Source organism: Chrysemys picta, unplaced genomic scaffold (genome assembly GCF_011386835.1).
Source record: "Chrysemys picta bellii isolate R12L10 unplaced genomic scaffold, ASM1138683v2 scaf277, whole genome shotgun sequence".
NCBI lineage: Eukaryota > Metazoa > Chordata > Testudines > Emydidae > Chrysemys > Chrysemys picta.
The window spans coordinates 1-27,393 of record NW_027052984.1 but is presented as its reverse complement, the minus strand read 5'-3'; the positions used below and the strand labels follow the sequence as shown (position 1 = coordinate 27,393).

At 51.0% G+C, this 27,393-nt stretch overlaps 2 protein-coding genes across 3 annotated transcripts; both read left to right on the top strand.

Moving 5' to 3' along the window:
- The first annotated feature begins 305 nt into the window (after window positions 1-305).
- On the top strand, window positions 306-3,960 carry LOC135978478 (maestro heat-like repeat-containing protein family member 1). 2 transcript variants are annotated; one of them, XM_065579412.1, is made up of 7 exons: window positions 306-518; window positions 1,258-1,353; window positions 1,850-1,954; window positions 2,078-2,204; window positions 2,611-2,705; window positions 2,941-3,090; window positions 3,776-3,960. In XM_065579412.1, exons 1-7 carry the CDS (start codon window positions 324-326, stop codon window positions 3,932-3,934), a joined length of 927 nt encoding a protein of 308 aa, XP_065435484.1. In that variant the 5' UTR covers window positions 306-323; the 3' UTR covers window positions 3,935-3,960. The 2 variants fall into 2 exon arrangements, with proteins under 2 accessions (XP_065435484.1, XP_065435483.1); XM_065579411.1 differs by lacking the exon at window positions 306-518 and having other exon boundaries at window positions 737-1,353.
- Window positions 3,961-5,227: 1,267 nt separating this feature from the next.
- LOC135978477 (maestro heat-like repeat-containing protein family member 1) lies at window positions 5,228-14,087 on the top strand. The gene is made up of 11 exons (XM_065579410.1): window positions 5,228-5,375; window positions 5,465-5,631; window positions 6,318-6,449; window positions 6,594-6,708; window positions 7,054-7,209; window positions 7,393-7,575; window positions 7,932-8,084; window positions 8,930-9,064; window positions 9,339-9,408; window positions 10,121-10,180; window positions 11,318-14,087. Exons 1-10 carry the CDS (start codon window positions 5,259-5,261, stop codon window positions 10,138-10,140), a joined length of 1,248 nt encoding a protein of 415 aa, XP_065435482.1. The 5' UTR covers window positions 5,228-5,258; the 3' UTR covers window positions 10,141-10,180; window positions 11,318-14,087.
- Window positions 14,088-27,393: the final 13,306 nt, after the last annotated feature.

Genomic DNA, 27,393 nt, shown 5'->3' with positions numbered 1-27,393 from the left:
ATTTCTCCCTGGTGGCTCACTAACGAGCCATACCCTACTCGGCCTCTGGGTCTCTTTATCCAGCCCCCATCTCTGCGTCTTGCCTGGGAAGAGGGAGCCCCTCCTGTCAGCATGAAGTGCTGTGAATGGGTGCAGCTGCAGAGCAGGGCCCAGGATCAGCCCCGGAGAGCAGCTTCCCCAGCAGAGCCCCTGCCGGGCCCAGGGGGCAAAGGCATCTCCAGACAGGATCATTCCCTAGGCGGTGGCTCTGCTGGAGATGCCCCCTGGAGGTCTGCTGCTAAGGGAGGGAGCTGTCCCTCGAGCCATCAAACTCAACCTGACTCATGCCAGGACCTGTCTCCGGTCTAATGGCCCCGTCTGCTCCGTTCCTTCCAATCAGGAAATTTGAGCCTCACCTGTCTAAGGAACAGGAGGCTGAGACCATCGGGACTTGTATCGCCAGCGCCATGATTCAGCGCCCAGCCCTGGCGAAGCTGAGAGGGACTGAGGTGGCAAAAAGCTCCGCTCTCCGGGCAGAGGTTAGTGAGGCATGGACAAAGCTGCAGCTTCCACCTGCCTCCTTGGCTGGGAAACTCAGCCACCCCCCTGCTGAGTAGCTGGACCCTGGCCCGATGCAGAGAGCTGCGTGTCCAGCCAAATCCAGCCCCTCGGTTTATTTTCCAAAGGGCTGGTGACAAGTGGCTACGCAGTTGACTCTGCAGTGGGGTTGGCAGGGAGAACAGCTGTAGAGGTGAGTGTCTGTGAGACTGTATAGAATTACCCTGGATTCTTGGCACAGGGAGCTAGAAGCTACCCCCGTTTACACCAGCTGAGGCTCTGGCCCAGAGCGTTAAATAGCATTTGGTGCAGAGGGAGCAAAGCATAGATTCGGGACAGCCACACGGCCAGGCCATGACTCGCCCTGCCACAGAAACAGAGATTGGCTGGAGCGGGATGAACAGCTCAGCCCTTGGGGAGCCAGCGGGGTGTTGGGGGGCAGCTGGGGCCCCTCCAGAGCGGGAGGGAGGAGGCCTTCCCTCCAGAGCCCAGCTCAGTACATGTGTTGGGGAGCCCAGGTGGGAGGAAGGATTCTTTGGGGAAGGGCAGCCCGTGGTCCAGGTGAGACCCATGTCTATGTGCAGGGGGATCAGTATCACCTGGGTAAAGGGACCCCGAATACCAACAGCACCTGGCTCCAGACGGGGGGATCCACTCGTCCCCCTGCCTCGTGCACCCCACCTCCCTTGTTATTTACTTCCCTGCTTCTCTCTGCTCCAGTCTCTCCAAGAACTGCCCTGGGAGGGCCTGGATCTTGTGCTGCAGACATTCCTGGAGCAGCACCTGACCCCCACCACGCTACTGCATCTCTTTCTGGTATGATAGGGCGGGGGGAGGGGCCCATTCGCACTGGCCATCTGGGGATGGGCCGGCTGGTCAGGTTCTACCCGAACCACAAGAGGGAAGGCTCCAGTTGATCCCGAGGGGGCTGAGCAGGCCTCCCAGCTGCTATGAACTAGCCAGTCCCCCTGGGGCATACACTCAACCCTGGGATCCAGCAAGACAATCCTAGTCCTGCTCCAGGGGTGTCACTTTGGCCTCCTACATTTGGCCTGGAGCCCCTGTTCCCCTGAAGGAAACAGCCCCGAGACCCTACAGGATCAATGGGGAGAATGCTCAAAGCGCTGAGCCCAAGACCCTCAGACCTGTGCCAACGCCCCCCAGACAGGAGAGGAGCGCTGAGTTCCAGTGTCCGGAAGCGGAGGAGAAGAGGTTAAATGCTCCATGTCCTCTCCCTGCTGGGGCGGGAAGCAGGTTCTGGAGGTCGCCCCAGCATTGCTGCCGCTCACACGACTTTCTCCCTACTCCCCAGCACTTGCAGCCGTGGATCTGCTCTCCCCGGGCCCAGGAGAGGAGCCGAGCTGTGAGAGCCAGCGCCCGGCTCTTCATGTTCTACCGCTTCAAAGCCATCACCGAGGTGAGCAGCGCAGACCCTGCTGCCCCCCCCACCCCCCCAGCACTCACGGGAAGTGGGGGGAATACAGACAGAGCTGGGCTCGTCCCGACCTATGCCCTCAATTTCTGTTTGGTGGCCCATTAGGACCTGAAACCCATGGTAGAGCAGGGCTACATGGCCGGGCTGCTGACAAGCCAGGCCTTCGATGCTCAGGAGGCCACCAGATACTGGGCATCTCAGGCTCTCTACTGGCTCTTCACGCCTTGCAAAGGTAAGATAGAGCGGAAGCAGTCGCCACTTCTCAGCCTTCACAGCCCCGGCTGTTACCTAGCGAGCAGGGCTGCAGAGAGAACATGGCGCCTTCATCGCAGCCCTGACCAGAGGGACACAGAGCAGAAGTGGGTTGGTACCTCCCGGGCTGACCTGGCATCTGCCCTTCACCAGGTGCCTGGGACCATCTGGGACCTCCCCTGATCCCACCCCAGCCCCAACACACCTTCTACATCAGGGTGAAGAGTGGGCAGTTGGCCCAGAAGCCATCTGAGAGCTCACCCTAGCTGGTCGTTCCCAGCTGCGGCTGGAGTCTGGCTCTTTGGCACCTCTGATCTGGCTCGAAGGGGAGGGGGAAGAATCCGGCCCTGAGAGCTCTGCCTGAGCACTGCTGGTTTCTTGTGCAGCTGTCGTGTACACCAAGACAGGGGCGGTGGTGAGCGTGCTGAGCAAGACGCAGAAGGATGCCAGCTGCAGAGAGAACCCTGTCCATGTTGCTATGGTGAGTAAAAGACTGTGGCTGGCGAGACAGACACACACATGGGAAAGGGGGGTTATTGGCTCCTTCCCTCGATGAGGAGCCGGCAGATGGAAATTCCTGGGTATGGGCTCCAGTGCCCACTCACATAGCCCTGGGCACAGGCTGCCAGTGCCTCTGTCCCCGTTCCCCGAAGAGCAAACCCACCTCCCCGGGCCGGGGCTCGCTGCTCACACTCGGCCTGTGCCTTTCCCTGCAGCTCATCGCGAAGCACCTGCAGTCGAGTGACCTCATGCCCTTCAGCTTCACCCTGCTGGTGGGCCTGCTGGAGAAGGAGGAGTGTGCAGACCAGCTGGCGGGCGTCATGGAGGCGGTGCTGAGAGAGCAAGAATCAGAGCTGCAGGGCCAAGTAATGGCTGGGCATTGGAGGCACCATGCTGACATCTCGGGCAGCTCCATCTTGCCCCGTGCCTAGAATTCCTGGGGCACGAGGGAGGATGTGGAGGGGAGACATCCCTTCTCACCATCATTGATCAATGGGACCCATCCATGCCCTGTCTGCAAGGGGGCCGCTGGGCACGGCCCTGTAATGGTTTTCAGGCTTTGATCCCAGGAGTCTGGCTTGCCCAGCTCACTCCCTGGGAAATGTGCCCTATCTCCAGACCCATCCCCCAGCTGGAGGAACAGAGCCTGCGGTGGGGTCCCCCGTGTCCACTGACTCTTTGCCCAGTGGGCATGGATTGACGTACAGGATGGAAATGCATCCCAGATGCTTAGACCCCACTCTGGTGCTGAAGCAGCCCAGGCATGTTGTCACAAGGGGAGGTACAGCTGGGATATCCGGGGGGTGGGGTGTCACTGGGCAGCGGGATTGGGACCCTTAGTTCTACGGTGCTGGATCACGGGTGGGGGTTTCAAGGTACCGAACCCAGAACCCCCCTCGGCTCAGTCACTCGCTAGGAGAGTTTATCCATGGCCTCCGCCGGGCCATGTGACCGCTGCCTTGTTTCTGAGCCTGCCCAGTTCCTCCTGGCCCTTGCCTGCCACCCACCCACAGCGGGGGTAGGGTCTCAGCCCCTGCTTTGCCTCTGCAGGTGCAGGATCTCCAGGCGGCTCTTTCCTACACACTGAGCCCACCCCGGGGGGGGCGGCTGAGTGAGGGGACGAGAGACATTCTCCACCTACTGGCCAGACAACACACCAAGACCGCGGTCAGCATCCTCCTGAAGATGCCCTGGCCTTACAAACGGTGAGCGCCAGCCCCAGGGAAAGGATAGAACACCCCACTCCGGCCTCCAAGCCCCCCCTTAATCGGATCACTCCACAGCACCACGGTTACATGCAGCACAGACCCTCCCCTTGCACACAGGCCCCCAGGGAACAGCCCTGCCCCGGCATAGCCTCCCTGTCCCTTGGAGGGCTCCGTGTGCTCTGGGACCCCCGGCTCAGGGCTCCCCCAGCTGAGCTATTCCTAACACAGCTGTCACCCTCCCCCACTTCGTTCTGTGCACTGCTAACCAGTCCACCCCATCCCGGTTCGGCTGTGCAATGGCTTGGCTGGCTGGAGGCCAGAACAGTCTTCCAGCCCCCACTCCCCCCATCACTACACAGACCAGGAGAGACCCCATGTGAGCAGGGTCACCTCCTCTGTCAGCATGGCCCCCCGCTCCTGGCAGGGCATCCCTCCAGGCTGAGGCAGGAGAGGGGCCAACCTAACTGCATTGCCCCCACAGACGCCCCTACACTGAGCATGTCCCCGCAGGGGCACCCCCTCCCCGCAGCTGGGAAATGCCCTCTCCCCCATGGAATCCCAGCCTGGTATCTTCCCCATCACCGCACGCTTTTAGACGTCTCATCCCACCCCTAGAGGCTGGTCTTCTCCGATTCACCAGCCTGCCAGGTTCCCCTGTGCCAGCAGCGCCTTCCCTGCATCCTGCCCAGAGCCGACAAGCACAGAGCCCATTTTACAGCCTTCTCCAAACCCCGCACCCCAGAGCCATGGCGTGGCCAGAACTGGAGCCTTGTTCCTCCTGAAACCCCCACACTCTGCCCCATGGGGAAGGAGCTCCTGCTCTCCTTGGCCGCAGCTCCCACTCTGGGCCACCCCCCCCAGTTCAGGAGATCCAGCCCAGCACCTAGCCCTAGCCCCTCCCAAGGGTGGGCACCTCCTCACACCAGCCCCCACCCCTGAGCCCAGAGTCACTGCTTTCCCCCATGGGGGCTCTAACCCCAGCCCCTCTGGTTCCCATCAGGAGAAGGCAGCAAGGGAGGGAGGGGGCCCCCAAGCTGGGAGAAGTGAGTCTGGCCACGTCCACCCATCCCTTTCTGTGACACAGCGCCCCCTGGCAGTGCCCAGGCAGGAGGGTATGAACCCCTTAGGACTGGACAGTGCCTGAAGGGCCTTGAGGTCAGCCACCAGCAGGCTCAACCTGCTGCTTCTGGCCCGTCACCCCTCGGAGGGCATCATCCCTGGTGTGTACCAACTGGGCCCGTCCTCTGTGTGAATTCCTTACCTGCCGTCCCTCTGTCCGTCACAGCCCCACCAAGGCCATCTGGAGATTCCTAGGTGCAGACCCCATGCTGACCAGGGAGGTATTGCACATCCTGCTGGACGACAGCCCAGAGAAAGGCCGGGCTAACCGTGGGCAGACCCAGGACAGGAGCTGCCCCCAGCCAGCCCGGCTGCCCCCGGCGGTAAGTTCCCATCGCTGGCATTCAGCCCTCTTTCCCGGCTGCATTCTGCGCACGGCCACGGTCTTCTGACTGTATCTTTTCCCTTCCAGACCACATGCGGCCTGTGGGAGCTGATCGGGGCCTTGGGGCAAGCGGACACGCTGGAGGGACGCGAGGACGACCTGTTCGCCTCTTGCTTCCTCGCCATCGCCTGCCCCCCGGCACGGCACCTCTCGGGAGCCCAGCAGGACTTGCCCAGTGACACCAGTCCACGCAGGTAATGTGTGGGGCCGATGGATCCCAGCACCCACGCAGTGTCTGGGCTAGCCCCTAGGAGGGGGAAGCTTCCTTCTTGGACCTTCATTGTCCAGGGATCCCCGACACCTTCGGGGGACCGAGGGTTCAGATCAGCCAGGCTTCTCGTGCTTAGGAGCGGGCAGAACTGCCCCCGGATACTCAGGGAGCCAGAGAGCTCCTCAGAATGGGCAGCTCAGCAGGGTGATGAGGGAGCTGAGCCGGGGGCAGGGGGAGGGAGAGCAGAGCTGGGGAGCAGGGCAGAGCTGGCTGCTGTCTCTATTTACTGTCTACTTTGAAGGCTTTGGGACAGGCCCGGCCTGTCACTGAGCCACTTCACCCCTTTTCTGCAGTGGGCCCTGGGGGGCAGGGCTCAGGGCAGCAGGGCATTCAGGGGGGCACTGCATGTACTTTTCTCCCCAGGGTCAGTTTCCTGGGAGGGGCGGGGCGGGGCAATTTTCACATCTTTGGAGGAGAGCGAAGGTCACATCTGCAGACACTCCCCCCTGCCCCCACAGTTGCGGGGGGAGAACCAAAGGCAGAAGTGGGGCAGCTTCTAGGCTCAACCTGATCCCTTCAGTGCTGCAACAAGGGAGTCCTGCCCGCCCCCACCCCGCCCAGAGAGCAGGAATCCCTGCATCACCATCTCCTGCCTCCTTCTCTTCCCAGCATGGCCGTGCAGGCCCTGGCGCGGGTGCTGCGCCTCAGGGGCAGTCAGCCAGCTGTGGAGCTAATGGACCAGGAGCGAGGCTGGCAGCTGCTGGAGGAGGCCCAGCCCGAGGGGTTCACTCTCCTTAGCAGGTGAGGACAGAGGCTGGAGGAGTCACGTTCTCGCTCTGGAGCCCAGTGGGGCAGAGATGGGAGGGGGTGGCCGGGACCGGGCCGGATTCCGGCATGTGCAGGGTTGTCATGCACACATCAACACGAACTCTTGTTCTCTCCCAGGGCCATAGTGACCCACCCAAACCTGGCCCTGAAGAGCATCCCAAAGCTTCTCCTTCCCAGCCTCCAGGCCAGCCAGGAGGGCGAACGCATGGCCTGCACCGCCCTGTTCGCAGAGGTGAGCCTGGAAGACCAGGGGGGAGGGTTAGCCAGGCCCAGAAGCTCATGGAACAGGGGGCCAATAGCTGGTCAGCCAATGAGAGATGGTCCTGGTGGTGTATTGCTTGTAAATTAATCCCTCTGCTGGGGGCTCTGTGGTGGGATTTGGGAGCACCCCACTGGAAGCAGAGGGAGCGTTCTGCCCTGCACATGTCACTTCTGTTAAGCTCAGCTGAAGCCAGCCCCTCGTGAACAGCAGTCGGTACGGATCTATGTCACCTCCTGGCCCCTGATCATACTCCCTTCCCCTTGCTCCTCCTGGCCTCGCCCAGCCCTCTCTGACAGCTCCTTTCGGTCCCTTTAGTTCCTCGGCAGCCCCCTGCTGATGGAGAATGAGCCCAAGGCGATGCGGAAGCAGGTTGTGAAGGCCATGCTGCAGCGGACAGAGGACAGCAACATCCACGTTCGAGGCAGAGCGCTGCACGGCCTCAGGAACGCAGTGACCGAGTTCCCGGACAAGGTGGGTCTGGAATGGCAGGAGACTAGGCAGAGAGGGCTGGGTAGGAAGCGCCTGGTTCCCCTTCTCCCCAGCCTGTGGCTCCTATGGAGCAGACTAGGCTGTAGGCTGACTTGCCCGGACTCTGCTTACACTCAGGCTGACAGAGCGTTGCTCACCGAGCGGCGTCCAACCCCTTCTCTGCAGGTCAGGAAAAAGCGAGACAAGATCCTGGAGAGTTTTGTCCGCGCCGTGTGCGAATGCTGCAACCCCCGCACCGTTCTGGAAGCCATGGAAGGGCTCTGCTGGATGCTGCGGGACCCCAAGGCGCCTCTGAAGGCTCACGTCGCCGTCCCACTGGCCCTGCAGGCGAGAACGTTCTTTGAGGATGTAAGTACCAAGCAGGGCAGGCCCCATGGCGCTATAGGGCACCCCACAGGGGAAGGTGCTCAGGACCTGCCTTCCCGTGGAGGGGGCTCAGTGTCCGATGCAGGCACATTTCTGGATTTGTGGGGCAGCTCAGCTCCTCTGCTAGGGGAGGCAGGATGCAATCATTCTTGGGCCTTGGGCCCACAATTGTTCAGCAGCCCTGGGGCCCAGCAGGAAGGAGGGGAGTTTGCAGAGAATTGTCCTGTCGTTTGAACTAGCTGAAACCTCTCCGGGCTCCGCAGCTGCCAGGCTGATTCCCAAAGCATGTGAGGGCCTGAGCCTGTCCTCTCTAACCACCCTGCGCCCCCTGTCTGCAGGAGACCAGCGGCCTGAGGCGGGCCTCCATGGAGCTCTTTGGCCACCTCAGCAAATTTGTTTCCAAGAAGTCATCCCTCTTTGGGGCTGAGGTGGAGAAGAGCATGGGGACGCTGCTCATCCACCTACAGGACGGGGACCCCCAGGTGGCCCAGGTGAGTGCAGCTGAGGGCTCATAGGGGCAGGGGTGGCTGGGGGCATTCTAACAACATGGCAAGGGTGGTGCAAACTCCCCCCTCCAAGCCCCAGATCTCCTCAGTGCTGCCCTGTGGCACCCAGGACCCCCCACTAATCCAGCCCTCCCCCACCCCACACAGAGCTCTGCCAGCCCTCAGAGTGTAGCTGTGGGGTAGATCTGTGGGGTTTCCTTCTCCTCCTCCATTCCCCACAGGCACCTCCAGTCTCCCTGCCCAGCCAGCCTCTCCGCGGCTGTGGCTCCATTTTACAGCCTGCCCTGTTTAGTGGCCAGGTCCAGGTCTATCTCTGGCCCCTAGCAAGTGACCTAACCCAAGCAGGGCCACAGGGAAGGGCAGGTCGCTGAGGCCGATTGGGTCTCCATTGCTGCTGCCCTGCCCTCACTTGTGTGCTAGCTCCTGTCTGGGAATGACCAGCCTCCTGCAGCAATCCCACCACAACCCGCGCCCCAGCCGAGTAGCAGCCCCCGATAGTGCCTGGGATTGAGGGGAGGCCAAGTACGTTGGTCACCGGGCAGTGCTGTTAACCGCCCACCGGGGACCCACAGGGAATGGCCCCTTCCCTGTTCCAGGAGTGTACCTCCCCGGCCCCAGCACTCGGGCCTGGTTCCCCTCAACCCAGCCAAGCTGGAGATGGGGGCTGTGGGGGCCTGGGGAACAACCGTCAGGCCAGAGTAGGTTCTGCAAAGAGGTGGCTCCTTGCTGCTCCGGCACAGTGGAGTCTCCCCAAGCCACACAGAGCCTGCGAGTTGGCAGCCTGTTGCGCTCAGGGACTCAACCAGTTTCCTTCTCGCCCTCTCTGGCAGGCGTGCAGGGTGGCATTGCTGCAGTGCGCACCCTTCCTCAGCTACCAGCCCCTGCGTACGCTCGTGCGGAGCCAGCTAGCCGAGGGGGCGGCCCCTGCCATCCCCGCCTTCCTGAGCGAAGCCTGCAGGATCCTGGTGAGTGAGCTCTGGGGTGTGGGCCCTGCAGGACAGGGGGGTGGGAAGACCTAAGCACACAGGGAGCTTCCCTGCTCCAGGGAGCCCCCTCACTGACTCAGCCCCATCCCCCACCCTTGAGGATGGCTCCTGTACAAGTCATCTCTGTCCCATGGGAGGAATCAAGGGGGAGAGGGCTCTGACAGCCAGGGGTTCCTCACCTCCCTACCAGGCAGCTCCCCTCAGCCTGGGGAGGATGTGTGGCTTGGGACTAACTGGGTTCTTGGCTTCCCAGCTCCAGGACTGCCCAGGGAGACTGAGCAAGAAGGACGCCCTGAGAGCAGCAGCTGCCCAGCAGCTGATAGGTAAGAAAAGAGCTGGAGCTCTTCTTCCTATTATCCCTCCCTGCCCCATGAGTCCGGGGCCCAGCGCCACATGCACACTCCTAACAGGGGGGAGGGGCTGGCCTCCGTTGTCCACACACAACCAAACCCAACTCCCCCCCCCACCCGCTCCTTCCCATCTCCCTGGGACAAAGGGGGAACCAAGACTCCCTGCAGCCAGATGCGGGAGGGCTCTGTGGCCAGAGGGTCTCCTCTGCCCTGGCCCTGGGGAAGCCCGGCACCTGCAGCAGGAGCAGGCCCGAGGGAGAGATCCTGCCTCCCAAAGGTCTCTCCCTGGTTCCCCCGCACCCTACCCCGCACGAGGCACTGGCCCCAGCCAGGTCCCCCTGCAGCCTGTACAGGGAGGGCAGAGATTCACAGGAAGCCCCAGCCCTGCACACCCCAGCTACCACCAGCCATGCAGGCAAAGAGCCAGGGCAGCAGCTCTGCCACACTGTGCTTCACGCCAACTCCCAGTGGGGCTTGTGTGCACAACACCTCTCCTGGCCTTTGTGGGGCACGAGGCCAAAGGCAAAATGATCCCAATAATCTTGGGGACTGACTCTCCACCCAGCTCCTTCCCCTCCTCTGCCCAGATGGATTGGGGATGGGGGGCACCTTGAAAGACAGAAATCCAAGCGGTGGCTGGTGCCCTGCATGCTGTTAAATAACCAGGCCCGCCTGCCTCCCCTAGGATACATGATGGACAATTGAAGTCAGAGAAGAGCAGGAGGCTTGGACCACCCACCCTGCTGTGAGTCACAGCTGAGGGGTATTGCTGTGCTGGGAGGAGGGGCGGGGGGAAATCGGGGCAGAGTTCTAGGGGCAGGGGGCAGCAGCCACATCGCACGGTGGCTGAGAGCCAGAACCCAGTTGGAGTGACCTGCAGAGCGTAGGAGCAGGGAGAAAACCCTTGGGGCTGGTTCTGGGGTATCTTCTCCCCGGCTATAGTTTGAAACTCCCTGCCCTGTGGGGTGTTCCCATCCTGGCCCAGGCAGGAGCCATGGCTGGTCAGCAGGGTCTGGGAGTCAGAAGTGAGTTGTTCCTGGCAGGCAGGGGGCAGTGGCAAGCAGAGAGGGGGTGGACTCCACAAGAGGGAGGGAAACCACCTCCTATGGGAGACCCGGCTGCTGGAGGAGACTTTTCCCCCCAATCCCTCACCAGCCGCGGTGCCTCTGAGCAGCTCCAGCCAAGGGCGAGGCCGGGGGTTCCTCTGAGCCACATTTGGTGCTAACTCTGCAGAACCCAGCCTGGATTGCTGCCTGCCCCCTGCAAGTGGCAGCTCCAAGAGCCCAAGCACGCACGGAGCAGCTGACACCACCCCAACCCCCCACCCCACCCCAGCCCCAGCTATGCTTATGGGGATATGAAATTCTACCTCTGAGTCTCCCTGCCTTCAACAGCTGATCATGCCCCAAAGGGCTGCACCAGAGCTGAGGAAACAGAGCCAGGTGCTGAGGAAACACATCCCAGGGCTGGAGTGTGCAGTCCAACCCCTCCCCCGCATCACGGGCACTCGTTCTATCAGAGGCTGACCCTGCCAGCTGCTCACTAGGCAGAACCCAGCCAGGTGCTGAGCAGACTCTCCTAGGCCTGGTGCTTAAATACCTGGAGAGGCTGCAGTCAGCCCAAGAAGGGTGGGCAGGGGGTGGCGTAGAGTCGCAGGCTGAACTGCAGGCCGCAAGCAGACCCAGCGTCACTTCTCACAGCCCCAATCCACTGAGCAAGAGGGGAATAAGGCTGCTGCAGCCAGAATTTCCTTCACTCCAGTAAACTCCTCTCCCCACATTTCCTGACACCCTCCCTATTTACAACCAATGCAGTTGGCTGCTTTTTAAAGATAAGTGCATGTTGCAAACTCATGTTTTGTTATCCATTTCCTTCTTTGCAGACAAAGATTCAGGCGGAGAGAAATTCCGGCATAGTTCTTCCCACAGGTCTAGCTACTTAGATGCTCTGCTCACACAGGCAGGCTGATCATATGGGCTGGACCACGCTGCTGTGTGGATGAGGGAAGCCTATGGAAGATGGGGTGTAAAACAGCAGCTGACGTAGCCTAGATGGGCGCATACTCACTGAAGATGCTCAGACCAAACTTGGGTCAGGATGCAATGCTGAAACAGTCCAGCAGAAGGAGCCACCGCAGGAGTAATGGGCAGGCTGCCAGTAGATGTCCCCATATAGGCAAGAGAGCACTTGCACAGACCTGTGAGAAAGCAGGAGGATACCCAGGTTACTGCCTTGCAGAGTTCCAGAAGGGAGGGGTCTCTTTCTCACCAAGATCTACCCGAGCTCTGATCTCTAGGGCAGGAGCCTTTTATTTGGCTCCACAGGCCTCACTCATAAACCTGCCAACCAAGCAAGGCTTTCGAGCTCAGTTTGCACCATACAGAATGAACGGGTGGTCAGACTCACTCACCTCTAGGGCACCCTTTTTGTATGTCTAGGACATTTCCATCTTCTCCTCCTCCACTGAGGGGAAGAGGATGGAAGCTCCAGCTCTTGAATTGGGCTATTAGGGACACACACTGATCACCAGTGACTTATTAGGGAACTAAATAGGGAACCCGGGAGACAAGGGTATTTCCCCGACCTGCCTATGGTGGAGAAACATTAAGATTCAGGTCCCAGGAGTCCAGAACCTCTCGAGTTTGCCCTCTGCAATCCGTTCTCTCTGGATGGAGCCTAACAGAAAAACAAGAGATTAGTGGCCAAGGGCACAGAGGGCTGCCATGTATACCCTCCGGGAACCAAGGCTCAGGAGAAAAGGCTAGTGGCCTGCCAAGCAGCAGCAGTCAGGCTTGGCCTTCTCTGGCCCCTCAACAAATCTTCCCCAGAACCTCTGAGCTACATGCAGGCTGCCCGGAGGGTATCGCTCAGTGAGAATTCACCTCTGGCAGGCAGCCCTATCAAGAGGGGGCGGGATCAAAATTACATGAGCCCAGGATGAGCTTCCTCTCTTGGACAGTAGAGCTGGGCAACCTGCTGCAGAGGCGAACGCTGCAAATCCAAAAAACATCATCATCATGTTCAGCCTCACCTCCACGAGCAGACGCCTGGCATGTAATCAAGGCTCCATTTTGTCCTCATCCAAAACCTGAAATCAAACTCTTACCTTCTCAACATTAAAGACAGTGATAGATGTCCTTGTTGTGTAAACAGGCAGGGAGGTTATGCAACTTGGGCGGAAACAGGCACTCAAATACTGCACTGATGGGGGCCTTATAAAGATGTAGACAGATGATAAGTAGCATCTTTATATAGGAGATCCTTGAACAATGCACCAAGCTATTGGACTCAAAGCAAGAACAAACTTCTCTTGTTCACCCCTCAGTAGGAGAGCTCAGGGAAGAGAAGAGTGAAGCCACAGCTCGTATCGAATCTGCTCTTCAGCAGACTACACGCTGCACATCAGACGTACAGCAGCAGTGTTGGTGAATTAATCTAGTACAGTGGTTCCCAAACTGGGGTTCGCGAAATGTTACAGGTTGTCCGCGGGGAAAAAATTCCCTAATGGCGGACAGAGCTGTCCCTAGGGACCCCGGGCAGCATGGGGCCAGCAGCCCGGAGCCCCTGGACGTCCAAGAGCGAAGCAGATCAAAGCAAGCATCTCTATCACACTGAGATTTAAACTTCAAAACTCCTTATAGGAAATGCAAAGGGAGGTGGATATTTTTTCCTGTTTTTAAAATTAAACAGGCAGCTAATATTGTTTTTAAAATTATTAGGAAGAACAAGTTTAAGCTTTGTTGTAACGTGCGTTGTTTGTCTGGACTGCTCAAGACCTGAATGCTTGTGTAGAAGGAACTCTAAGTTGACTTCTTAAATACCTTCATCAAGGAGTATCAGGTGTGAAACAGCATGAAACGTAGGAGCCTTGTCTTATAACAGATTTATTCAAAGTGATACAAGCTACGAAAGTAAGATCTTGGAAGAGTGTTGCCGTTTTCATAATGTAATAAAATACTGTAATGATAAATAATAATTAATAATGAAGTGTGTAATAAGCTTGTCATCAAAACAAATTTTATATTTCCCAGATTACTGTTTTTATAATTTATACTCAGGTAAAGGAGAAAATCCCTGGAAATATTTATTTTGAGGAAGGGGTTCGCGAGACATGACATTTTAGTGAAAGGGGTTTTGTCATAACTATAAAGGGAAGGGTAACAGCCCTCCTGTGTACAATACTATAAAATCCCTCCTGGCCAGAGACTCCAAAATCCTTTTACCTGTAAAGGGTTAAGAAGCTCAGGTAACCTGGTTGACACCTGACCCAAAGGATCAATAAGGGGACAAGATACTTTCAAATCTTGGTGGGGGAAAGGCTTTTGTTTGTGCTCTTTGTTTTTGGGGGGAGTTCGCTCTTGGGACTAAGAGGGACCAGACATCAATCTATGCTCTCCAAATCTTTCTGAACAAGTCTCTCATATTTCAAACTTGTAAGGACAGCCAGGCAAGGCGTGTTAGTTTTATCTTTGTTTTCCCAACTAGTAAATGTACCTTTTGCTAAGGTGTTTACCTCTGTTTGCTGTAACTTTGAACCTAAGGCTAGAGGGGGTTCCTCTGGGCTCTTTAAGTTTGATTACCCTGTAAAGTTATTTTCCATCCTGAGTTTACAGAGATGATTTAGACCTTTTTCTTTAATTAAAAGCCTTTTTTAATAACCTGATTGATTTTTCCTTGTTTTTAGATCCAAGGGGATTGAATCTGGATCCACCAGGAGTTGGTGGGAGAAAGGAGGGGGTGGTGGTGGTTAATTTCTCCTTGTTTTAAGATCCAAGGGGTTGGATCTATGTTCACCAGGGAGTTGGTGGAAGAGTCTCTCAAGGCTACCCAGGGAAGGGAGTTAGCCCATTGGGAGTGGTGGCAGGGGACCAGATCTAAGCTGGTAGTTAAGCTTAGAAGTTTTCATGCAGACCCCCACATCTGTACCCTAAAGATCAGAGTGGGGAAGGAGCCTTGACAGGTTCACAGGTTGTTAAAGTTTGGGAACCACTGATCTAGAATGAGAATACAGTATCTGCACCATCCGGGTCCAAAACAGGGTAAATGCACACAAGGCAGACTTTTAATAATGCTTGGACAATACAAAGCCAACTCCCTCCTCCATGCAAGTTCTGCTGGTTGGATGTGAAGATACGAGGGTGGGGTTGCAGTCGTGGAGGTGATGTTTTATAAACATGCTCCTGGAAGACCAATAGACTGCTTCTACTACACAGCCACTTCCTAGGGGAATCCAAAGAGACTAGGTTTCATTTGGGACACCTTCCAGAAAGCAGCTTAGGAGAGAGGTGCTACAGCTGCCTTGGGAACATGTACTTCCAACAGATTCTCTACCACCTGTGACAATGCGGTTCTGGCGGAACCCAACTGAGAGTGCCAACTCAGGACAAATTGCTCAAATAGGGCAGTTACAGCCCAAGGCTGGGGGTTTTTCCACCTCTAAGGCAAACCAAACCAGCCAGACTAAGAGGACTTCGGTCTCACCCCACTGGCTAACCGCAAGTCTCACAAGCAATCTCCTTAGACACTCCAGTTTCCCAGTATTACCACCAGTGCCACTCGTTATGGGGACAAATGGTTATGAAAACCAATACCCCAGTAAAAGAAAAAGGTTCTCCTGATCCCAAAGGACCAAGCCCCAGACCCAGGTCAATATACAAATCAGATCTTACCCACAAATCACGCTGTTGCCAATCCTTCAGAATCTAAAATCTAAAGGTTTATTCATAAAAGGAAAAAGATAGAGATGAGAGTTAGAATTGGTTAAATGGAATCAATTACATACAGTAATGGCAAAGTTCTTGGTTCAGGCTTGCAGCAGCGATGGAATAAACTGCAGGTTCAAATCAAGTCTCTGGAATACATCCCCCGCTGGGATGGGTCCTCAGTCCTTTGTTCAAAGCTTCAGCTTGTAGCAAAGTTCCTCCAGAGGTATGAAGCAGGATTGAAGACAAGATGGAGATGAGGCATTAGCCTTATATAGTCTTTTCCAGGTGTAAGAACACCTCTTTGTTCTTACTGTGGAAAATTACAGCAAAATGGAGTCTGGAGTCACATGGGCGAGTTCCTGCATACTTTGCTGAGTTTCAAGGCATATTTGCCTTCTCTCAATGGGTCCATTATATAACTGATGGTCCTTAATGGGCCATCAAGCAGGCTAGGCAGAGCTAACACCAGTTTGTCTGGGATGTCACCCAGCAGCATAGCATAAGTTTGAAATACAGACAGTATAGAGCCAATATTTATAACTTCAACTACAAAATGGATACACACATATAGACAGCATAATCATAACCAGTAAACCATAACCTTGTCTTAGACACCCATTTGACCCCCTTTATACAAGATGTGCATGCCACTACAGGACCTTGGTTGCAACAATGATCTATATGGTCCCAGATTATATCAATAACGTCACACCACACAACTAGGAAAAGTCTCCATGTGTGTCAAAGACGGGACTGCTTACGGGCCGAAACGTCAAATTCCTGGAAGCTGAGAGTGAGAAGTTTTAAATCACCCCATGGTGAAACTCCTCTGATTACCAGACAATGCCAGGATTAATTGCCTCAAGTACCATGTCACTAATCCAGCATGCCAGGGACATCACAGAGTGCAAAGGCAAACACGGTGGTTTACGAGCAGCTGTTTTGCTTGACCTAGATACAGAAATCTGGTTTTGCCTGGGAGGGGAAGGAACAACAGATTCTTTAGAACTTTTCAGAGTAGCAGCCGTGTTAGTCTGTATCCGCAAAAAGAAGAACTTTTGACAGCGCTGCAGCTTTAAGCACCAGAGAAGCAAATGCTTCCTCAGATTTTCAGCCTTCGGTAAGATGTGGCAGCCCTTACAGAGACAAGCAAGAAACTGCCTGGAGACACAGAATGGCTACCCTGAAGTCACAAACCTTTGCTGACCTGTCACCAACTGCTGGCGAAGGAAGCTGCACACGCTGCAGTGCTCCTGGTCTGGCCACACAAACACGCTTGGCAGCGTCACTGAGTCAAGACAGCACTCACCAGATCTTCTGGCTCCCTTGAAAGTACTCCAACAGCCCAGCTTTACAGACATGCATGTGGGGCAGTGGGCTGCACTTCCACACGCATCTTTTGGGGATTTTTTTTTTTTAAGCTGCAGTTCCAAAGGAATGTTTTGGGGGAAGTTCTGGGTTATACAGGCAGTCAGACAAGCTTCTAAGGCCAGAAGGGATCATTGTGCTCTATGGCATCCCTAAATTCAGAGTCCAAAAGGGGTGACTTCAAAGGGAGGCTCAAAGCACTGTTGAAAACCAGACAGGCTATCCAGTAACTTAGAGCACCTTCAGACATCGCCACTATTTGCATCTCTCGGGTCCCCCGATTCGTTACTAATAGACTTACAGTCTGTATTCAGTGCTCCTTAGCTTATGGCTTTGGATACCCAATGACAGCTGGTTGAGCTTTTCTGGTAGTTCTACCTGTGTATTTATACAACACAATTACCTCATGGGGCTTCCTCACCCAACGGGAAGAGACAGAAAGCAGGGAGGAAAAACTATTAAACTCTTCCACAAAATACTGAGCCATATAAAGTGCAATGTTACCATTTAGGCTAAAAAAATGCAACGTTCACGTCAAGGGGGCTGGGAGTTTAGTGGCCCTAAACACCACGACTGTGTTTGTGATAGACCTCAATCTCCAAGCACTGGATGTAGGCAAAGGGAGTGCTGAAGACAGCTCTAAATCAAAAAAGAATCAGGCTAAAGAGAACTGTTAATTTGTTAAGGAACCAAAAAGGATTGATTTGTTATTTAACAGCCCTGCTGCTAACAAGACGGAGGGATAGATTTTTTTTTTTGACATTTCCACTGGCTGGTAAATTGTATTACCCCGTTTCCCAGAATGACTCAAGGGATTTGGGGGGGAGGGGGGCAACCTCCCAACTCCAGTGGAAGAGGTGGCTAATTATTAGCTCTCGACCACCACAGAATGTTGCAACTGCTACAAAATAAAAAGAGTTTATAACCTCTGAACAGGAACTGGGAATTGCTTACAAATTAGTATCTGGAATCCAGAGGCGATACCCTTACATTTATCTGCTAGGGTAAGTCAAACATTGGTCATTTGTGAGGGTCCTAAACAGAGATCAAACTTTCAGGTCTACTACTATCTTCTCCCACCACCACTACTTCTGTTTTTATTAAAGGAGTGATTCCATCAGATGCATCTTCCTCCCTTTCCTCAGGAGAGTGTGTGTCAAAATCTCATTGTGTATGATCAAGAAGGAAGAAAAATCTGTACACAATGATTAGCCCTGATATTTTAATGGAAATACTGCACTACAGTCAAGTTTACATTTGTATAGAAATCATCACATGGATAGGTGGCCAAGGATCACATTACAGAATACAAAAAGCAATTTAAAGTAAAAAGAAATCTTGCTATTGTACAGGCTGGGATCAGAGCATGGAGCTCAGAAGTCAGACATCGGGAGGGATGAAAGCTTGTCGGAGAAAAACAGAGTTCTCATTCTTTTGTTTAGGTACAGCAAGTCAGATGCTTTATTAACTCTCACAATTGTGCAGAGGGAGAGAGCTAAGCAGGTCTCTCTCAGGTAACTAATTACAGCAAGCATTTATACCTTTCATTACAGAAATAATGAGGGACAGCTGCATTTTGTTTATACATAGGCCATCTTGATATCTTATTTCCTCACTTGTTTTGACTCTAGCCAACATACAATATTTCCTATACCTTATCTATACAAGGTCACAACGACTTCACACACAGTTCTTTCCCACCCACCTCACACAATCCTCGCTTCTACAAATCTCGCGTTATTAGGGTTACAGTTAGCCTGACTCTTGCTAACGAGCTGTCATGCATTGCAGTTCCTTTCTGTCAGTTCTTTCTCTGCTTCCACAACCTGTAGGTGAAAACCCTGCTGCAGGAGGAGATCGCCTTGTGTTTTATTGGGTTTTTTCCTGGGTACCTTGAACAGCAGGAATCCCGCCATGTTAATCCCATTCCGCTCAAATAACATGCCGGCACAGACTCTTGGACAAAACACCCACAAAGCAGCAGCAGCTGTTACTTCCAAGCTGGTAAAGTCTAAATCATCCTGACTTCCACTTCCAGATCAGCTTTAACATATATTAAAAAGAAACACCTGAGGGTGGGATGAGGCACAGGGGAGCACGTGTAAAACCTTTGAAATGGAAGAGGACACAATAAAACCCCCTTCCTGTCTGAACACAGCAAAAGGAGGAGAAACGGGACAGGTAACTTATTGCTGGCAAACTCTGAAAACTCCCCTGTGGGCTCTTTACTCTCTTCTCCTCTCTCCATAGGAGGCTCCCATTCATCACAATGGCTGGAATTACTCTCTGTACATTGGCTGCCAATGACTAGTGACCCTTATAGGCCATGCATTTTCACCACGCTGCTCTCCCAGCTGCACAAAGGCTGGAGCCATTGCCTTCCCCCGACCCTCTCTCCCCAATTTCTCCATCTCTCTGCCGGGGAAGGGAAGAGAACTCAGTTCTGAGGGGACAACCAGCTGGCTTGAAATCCCTGGGACAGATTTCAGAAGTGGACTTTGAAAAACAGCAGAGCTGCATTCACAGCTCTCCAGCTGGGACACGGAAGCTGTTCGGGCACAACTGGCAGCATTGTTTTGTGCAAGGAAAGGATGCCTCCTTTGAGGAGAGACAGTGCAGTTGGGTCTGTCCTGGCTTACGAAGTCCATGCCAACTTGTCTGAAAACCAAAATCTTCCAATGCTTAAATATCTGCCAGCACTAAACTTCTATGCTTAAAAAAATATATATCCCATTTGTGGATTTCACTAGTGAAATGCATCACACAGCCTACCCGCCTCGCCGTTCTCTCTCTCTCACACACACACACAGACATAGACACAAAGCAGCTCTAATGAAATACTGGTTTGATACTTAGGATGTTTTCTCCAATACTGAGAGGGAAAATACATAAGCACAATCAACCCCAGCTAGGTAGCTCAGCAACACTTCAGATTATGAAGCCAATAATAAAATGGTCAAATGTCCCCTCTCCGCACTGCAAACTGCATGGTGCCTTTCAGAACAGGAACAGGGCCGTGGGTGAGCGAGTGTCTTCCTCAATAAGAACCAAGATGTATTTTTATTTACAAAAGAAAGGAGAGAACAATTTCCACACAAAAGCACTACAACGATAACTCCCTTTGGTAAAAAGTGTAATAAATGTCTCCATAGGTCTGTTTGTTGGTACTAACTCTCAAGCCACCTGGTACTATGGTACACAAGAAGCTGGTACAGTTATACTAGCACATCAAGCATATTTCCTTTAATAAAAAAAGGAAAAAAATTGACAATATGTACATTTATTTACAAAAAAGGAAGGGGAACATGTTAAAATTGTGTTGTTTCTGCTGAGAATCCAGTTGTGATAGGCACCTCTGGTTTCACGACATATCTGAGCATATAACTTTAAATGCGCCACTCCGGTCAGGATGTATGCAACATCCAGTTCTCTTCCCTTGAAGTTCAGGCCATTGAGGAGTTAGTCTCAGAAGTGCTGGTGCATATGAGCTAGCTGCATTTCTCTAGGATCACTCAGTTCTGAAAAGGGTCCTTCCCTCCACAGTGCACGCTGAAGTCAGAGGCCTGTTGGCAACAGTTCCAGCTTAGGGTTGTAGAGATCCGTTTTCCTAAACCGAATCCCGCTGGTGACAGGATGTACCAGCTGTGCACTAGTCAACTGGCCACGTTACGGAGATACACAGTGAGGGGAGAAAGGCATCTTCCTCGTTTCCTTGATACGCACACACATACACACACCACGTGATCTTCCCTCACTCAGGGACTTTACGGTGTCTTGAATATTGTGCCGTATTTGACACGGTACTTGTTAATGCTCACAAAGTGCAGGGTCTCTGTATCACAGGTAGTGGTACAGGGCACCAAACCCTCCAACCCTTCTCCCATTAGCCACTTGTTTGTCTCACCTGCCATTTCACGGGTCACATGCTCCTTGGTCCATTTGTCCACCCGGGCTTGGAATCGCTGGTGCAGCCGCTTGCTCACTCTTTCATAGGACTACAGAAACGGGAGAGACAAAAGATCACGAAACACTTAAAAAGCGAAAACAAATCCACTTCCCTAGACCAACAGATTTGGCATGTTTAGCTCTGTTGGGGAACTGGGAATACAAACACTGACCCTTGCCGACTGATCAAGGGAAAGCATCAGTAAATTGGAGGCAGTGTATGAACAAGCAGGCACAGCCATCCTTATTCCCAACTGGAAATCCCCCAAAGCCTCGTGTTAATGAAAATTAAGTCCGTGAAATCAAGTGCTCAGAAGTCATCAAAGTCAAAAATCATCAAATGTTTGTTGAACTCTGAACCAGAATGTTAACTCTGCCACAGTGTATATCCTGTATATTGTATGAAATGGATTCAACACTCTGCTAATGATCAAAACAGGGACACACAAAACATACATGTGCACCAGAGCAGAATTAAACACCCAACAGAAGTAATTTCCAGAAGTTCCTGACTTGACTGCTTGATTAGAACTGTCGGAGAAAAACAGAGTTCTTACTATTTGTTTAGGTATAGCAAGTTAGATGCTTTATTAACTCGCACAATTGCGCAGAGGGAGAGAGCTAAGCAGGTCTTTTAACAGGTAAACAATTACAGCAAGCATTTATACTTTTTGTTACAGACAATAATGAGCAACAGTTGCATTTTGTTTATACATAGGCCATCTTGATATTTTATTTCTTTACTTGTTTTGACTCTTGCCAACATACAATATTTTCTATACTTTATTTACACAAGGTCTTCTACACCTTATCTATACTAGGTCATAATGACTTCTTACACAGTTCTTTCTCACCCGCCTCACACAATCCTCGCTTCTATAAATCTCGGGTTATCAGGGTTACAGTTAGCCTGACTCTTGCTAACGAACTGTCATGTATTGCATCCCCTTCTTGTCAGTTCTTTCTTTGCTTCCACAACCCCCCTTTTTGTACTACTAGTACAACAAACATTTTTAAATCTCTATTTGCATTAAATTTTGGAATTCAGATTTTACATTAGATGCTTTAACTTTAGGGGTTTTGATTGGATGTAATGACAATGCATGATGAGCATGGACATGAAAGGTATTACTATTATTACGTCTTTTACAACAACAATAACATACTTTTGCACAACACAAGCAATAACATTTTTATAGCGATAATATGATGGGGTTGTTGTACAATTTTAGTTATATAACACAATACATTATACTTAGTACATAAGGTGGATACTTTATAAGTTGTCTGAAAGGCATACTTTTTAACTTGATACATATTTTGAAGCATGTGAATTTGCCTTTGTACTTTAGAGATTTTTTGAACTTCTGGTAACAGTGAAAGCAAATTTTGAAATCGATTAGGTACTAAACTAGTCTAATTAAAGGGTATTTGGAACTTAAGGACTACTTGCAAAATTTTATTTGCAGGCCAGTAAATAAGATGATTGCTTGCAGTGGTAATGAGATTAAAATGTATGTCTTGCAATGTGGTGGCTTTAACATACACACAGCTATTATTAGCTTAAAAAATAAGTGTCCTGTTAGGGTAGTTCTTTGTCCCCTACTCTTTTAGAAAACGTAGTCATGAAGAGTAACAACTTCTTCTGGCTTTAGTTTAGGGTTACCATATTTCGAGCCTCCAAAAGGAGGACACTCCACCGGACCCCGGCCCCACCCCCAGCCCCGCCCACGCCCCAACTCCGCCCCTTCCTCAAAGTCCCCGCCCCAACTCCGCCCCCTCCCCTGCTTCCCGCGAACATTTGATTTGCGGGAAGCCTGAAGCAGGCTTCAGGGGGAGGAGGAGCGGCCCAGACTGCCCCCCCCGGCGTTTCCAGCCTAGGCCACCCCCCGGCCGAGCACCCCCTGGCCCTGCCGGCCCCTGGACCCCCGGCCGAGCATCCCCCGGCCCACTCAGCGGCCCCCAGCCCCGCCGGCCCCCCGGCCCGCTCAGCACCCCCCGGCCCGGCCCCCGATACCCGGCCGAGCACCCCCTGGCCCCCCCGGCCCGCTCAGCACCCCCCAGCCCCACCTCCGGACCCCACTTCTCCTACCTGGGCTCCAGCTGAGCTGCTCCTCCCCTCTCAGAATGTAAGAGCCGAGCTGCTGGCTTCGGGCAGCCCTCCCCTGCCTCAGAACCCAGAGCTGGCTGGGCACGTCCCTTCCCCGGCTCCAGCTGAGCTGCTCGGCTCCTCCCCCTCAGACTTACAGAGCGAGCTGCCCGAGCCAGCGTTACCGGCTTCGGGCAGCCCTCCCCTGCCTCAGGACCCAGAGCTGGCTGGGCACGTCCCTTCCCCGGCTCCAGCTGAGCTGCTCGGCTCCTCCCCCTCAGACTTACAGAGCGAGCTGCCGGAGCCAGCGTTACCGGCTTCGGGCAGCCCCCCCCTGCCTCCGGACCTTGCACCGCGGGAGCAGCTCAGCTGGAGCCGGGTAGGAGAAGTGCCTGGCTGGGGGCTCGGGGTCCGGAGGCAGGGGGGACTGCCCGAAGCCAGTAGCGCTGGCTCGGGCAGCTTGGCTCTGTAAATCTGAGAGAGGAGGAGTGGAGCAGAGCCGCAGCGGGGGAGGAAGTGCCGGCCATTTTCCCGGACATGTGTGGCTTTTCGGCAATTCCCCCCGGAGGGGGGTTTGATTGCTGAAAAGCCGGACATGTCCGGGAAAAACCGGACGTATGGTAACCCTACTTTAGTTTACGGATACACTGAAGCTGTGGGGGTTGTAACGGCTAAAATGTCCATTGACTCTTTAACCTTATTTAAATGTCAGATGTAATCCCAGGAGCACTGACTAAAAATCGATTGGGCATACCAGGAGGTCTAATTTTTCAGATGTCTCGGTGAATTACTTAATTCTACATGCATTTTTTTTATGGACTTGGCAGGATTCGGTATGTGGGAGCCCACACTTCTTGAACCGGTCCATATGCTTGGAAGGAGCACTGAGAACGTCTACACTTTTACTCAGAAAGTTTTTAAGTATGTTTTTATGGCCACAGATCAGATGGTACTCTTGATGTGTCTGTAAGGGCAGTGGGCCAAGCCTGGTGCTCTAGATCATTTTGAATGGCCATTAGCTGGTCTTTTAAGAAATCTTGAATTTTTGAGCATGCTAGATTCTACTGCAATGCTTTTCTAGCCTTAGTGATATTTAATACTATTTTTGTTAGCAACTTTTGGGTCATTGAACTAAGGGCGGAAATAACATGTAACTTATTAACTTTAGCCTGTACTTGAGTTAGTTGTGCTTCAGAAACAAGGCCAATGGCTTTTTTTAGTTGCCCTAATTTTTTATTATGTTTTTGGTTCTTAAAAATATTTTAAACTGCTGCTGCATTATTGGCCTCATTCTAAAGGGATCCGGTCAAGTCTTTTTTTTTTTTTAGAGGAAATAACTTAAGCTTTTTGTTGTGCTAATTTAATGGCAGCCCCCTGTGAGCAATTATAAATTCTTGGGGTTCACTGGTAGTGATATTATATACTTTTATTTTTACTGATTTATTTAATTGTTCGCTTATATGGGATATCTTGAACTTTAAAAATATATTTTTTCAAACAATATTTAAATAAATCACTAAAGTGTGAAGGCCTTAGTCATTGGTTTTATTAAATATATGGCATTGTCTGTATTTGGATGTGTTACAGGGGTAATAGTGTAATGGAGGAGATGGCAGGGGCAATGGCAACAAGGTGCCTTTGGTACTTATTATTTAAAATTTAATTAGGGAGGGCAATACATGCTGAAGGACTTATTCAAAACACAGGGCGCAGCCTGTAGAATAAACTTTAAAATCCAATTAATATCACGTTCTTAAGCATGGGTCTCACAAGTTTCTTCTTGCCAGTGTATAATTTTTTGGTTTTTTACTAGGGTCAGTTTTTAATGTTTTTTGTAGTCAGGAATTTTTGGACTTTGTGGTTTTAGTGAAGCAAGTGGTTTTTTTTTGAAACAGTGTGGTTTAGCATCATACAGGGGAGAGGTTACTAGCACATTACTTTGTAATGGTTTTGCTTTTTTTAGAAAAATCTAGAGGCACAGTAGGTCTGTCAGTGGACAAGGGAGAGGTTACTAGCATTTTACTTTGTCTTTTTTTTTTTTTTTTTTTTTTTTGCTGTTCAGAAGACACAGCAGAGCTAGAAGGAGAAATAGGCTTATCATTAGTCGGAGAGTCCTTTTGGGGTGGAGGGGTCTTTTTACAGTGAGAAGCATGGGTCCAGGCAGGTAGTCCTTGGCACTTCACAGTGGTGGTGGTGGTTAACAGGACTTGGAAAGGGCCTTTCCAGTGTGGAGCCAAAGCAGTCTTTCGTTGATGGACTTTACGTAGACTCAGTCTTTTTGTTTTAATGAATGGCAGGGCTGCTAGGGTCTTTGGGTAGCACTTTTTTTATCTGTGAGAAAAGAAACTTAACACATTTCATTAATGCTTGGCAGTGTTTTGCAGATTTTATAGTTGCTTGGGCACATTTAGGCCCTCTTTTTTTGGCTATTAGCCAAGTCTTAGCTGTGGGCAGTGTCCTTGGATGGTGCCAGCATTTTATTTTTGGACTGAGCTTGCTAGCTATTTTTTTTTAGTTAACTTGTTTTTTTTTGTTTTTTTTGTTTTGGCTTTTTTTAACTTACAAAGGAAACTTTTACTTTTTACTCATACACTTTTTTTTAACAGTGAACACATACACATTGCCATCATACAGTACATTAGTCTTATTATTTAATGTATGCCATGTACACTTTTTTAGTAAAATAACTTTATTACAGAGCTTTGGAGCAACAAACCAGGACAAGCACACCCACTTTTGAGGAGTCCACTTGGTACAACTTTAGGTGTCCAATAGCTTTTTTTCCTCCCCAGCCCTCTGGCTAGAAATCTGAAGTAGCCAGAAGGATCCCATGGGCAATATGGGGAGTGGGTTAACCTTCCATGTCTTTGCTTTTAAAGACTGTTGGTATGCAAATTTTAACAACAATTTTTTTCAATTAAAAAAAAATCTGGCCAATGAAGTTTCTTTTTTTTACTTAAGCAACTGTATTAGACTTTAGTATATCACATTTTTTTGATTTATTTAAACACTTTTTGTATTTCAAGTTGAATAAAAACAAGTATTTGCTTTTTGATTTAACCTTTTTATTTAATTTTGAACTAGACTGTCTTATGAAAATATTAAACTTAACAATTTTGGCTACAAGACAAACACTACAAGACAGGACAAAGAACACAAAAATAGTTTTTATTGTACTAGTAAATGCATGGTACATTGAATGCTGTTCAGCTGGCATTTGTTTTTTTTTTTTGATGATTTGAAAGACAAAAGAACAGAGGTCTACTCTTTTTGGGTAGTTAGTCATTGCTTAAAATATTTTTTTTATATACACACATACTTTTGTTGATTTTAGACAAAACAGAGGAATTACTTCATATTTTTTTGTATTTGTTTTATAGGCAGCCCAGGTTTCAGTGGCTTTTACTTTATTAGTTAGAAAATTGCATTAATACAGATGCTTTTTGGCTTGCTTTCAGATCTAAAGCTATTCACAGCTTAAAAATTCTTATGTAAAAAGGGACACAATTAACTTTTTCAGACTTTTGATTGCCTTTTACTTTTAACTTTTGCTTTTAAACACTCAGTGATTTGAAAGAGACAACACAACCTATATTGGTAGGTTTGCATTTTTTTTACTTTTGCTACAATATACACTGCACATGTTTTGGGGAAAATGCACATTCTCTTTACAATTCAATTTTTACAACATTAGCTATATCAATTTTTACACAAGGTGTAACTGTTTTTTTTTGTGCTTACAAAATTTTCATGCACCTTTAGTAAAGTGACAGCTCGACCACACAGAGCCAGGGGCACTGTTTTTTTTTTTTTTACTAGATTTTTTATTTGCTATTTTGTTACTTAAAAACAAATTCAAAAAAAATTTTTTTTTGAACACTGGGTAAAAGCCATTTACTTAACATATAATTTAAAGGGCTATCCTTAGAGGGTTTTACTAGAGACCCACCCATCTGCCTGCTGATACTTGAACAGAGAATTACACAGAGAACAGAGGGAATTATGGCCTAATAGGATTCTATTACAGGAATTTCTACTAATACTGACCGCTACAGGGGACGGGACAGAAGGATCCCAATTCAACCTCAGAGCTTCATTGCACGCGATGGCTTCCACTCTGAGGAATTACAAATGAGAGGCTCAGTTCCGTCCACACACTTAACACCTAAATGTATAAGACAGAAATTCATTAACTGGAGTCGCCAGTAACTGTCACCAAAATATCGAGTCCACCTAGCTGAGAGCCAATAACAGCCAGACAGGGATAAGGAAGAGTTGCTTTATTCAGCAGAAGAAAGGAGAGCCTTGCACCTTGGTACAAAGACTCTGTCTTACACACATTTTACTATTTCAATTATTATTTTGGGGATTTGAAATTCTCATGCTTATAATTACTTACTTTTTTTTTTTACTATGCCTTTAAAGTTTTCAACTTGTTTTCTAATCTTTTTATTTATTGCCTGCCCGCTTGGGCTCGATCTTGCTTTTTTCGCTGAACCGTCCCTTTTATGGGCACCAGCTTTTTTACTACCAATTTAGATAGGAGGGTGGGCTTTTTAACTAGCCCCCACCCTTTTTGGTCTTTTTTTTTAAACATTTTTACTTACAAGGCTACTCGAGTCTTTTCTTGTGAGGCTTGCCACTTGGGCAAAACGCATGACCCATTGGCATTTAACTATTCAATTTTCTCTTGTGGCAAACACACTGCTCTTACAGCATATGCAAACACAAATGGTTAAATTCTGACAAGTCCTTGAAGGACCGGTACTTGCTTAGCCAGTGCTTCCTTTTCTGCCTGGAAGTCTTGTCTCAAGGCTTGCAACTTGCCCTGGGCGTAGGTTTGAGTTGCTG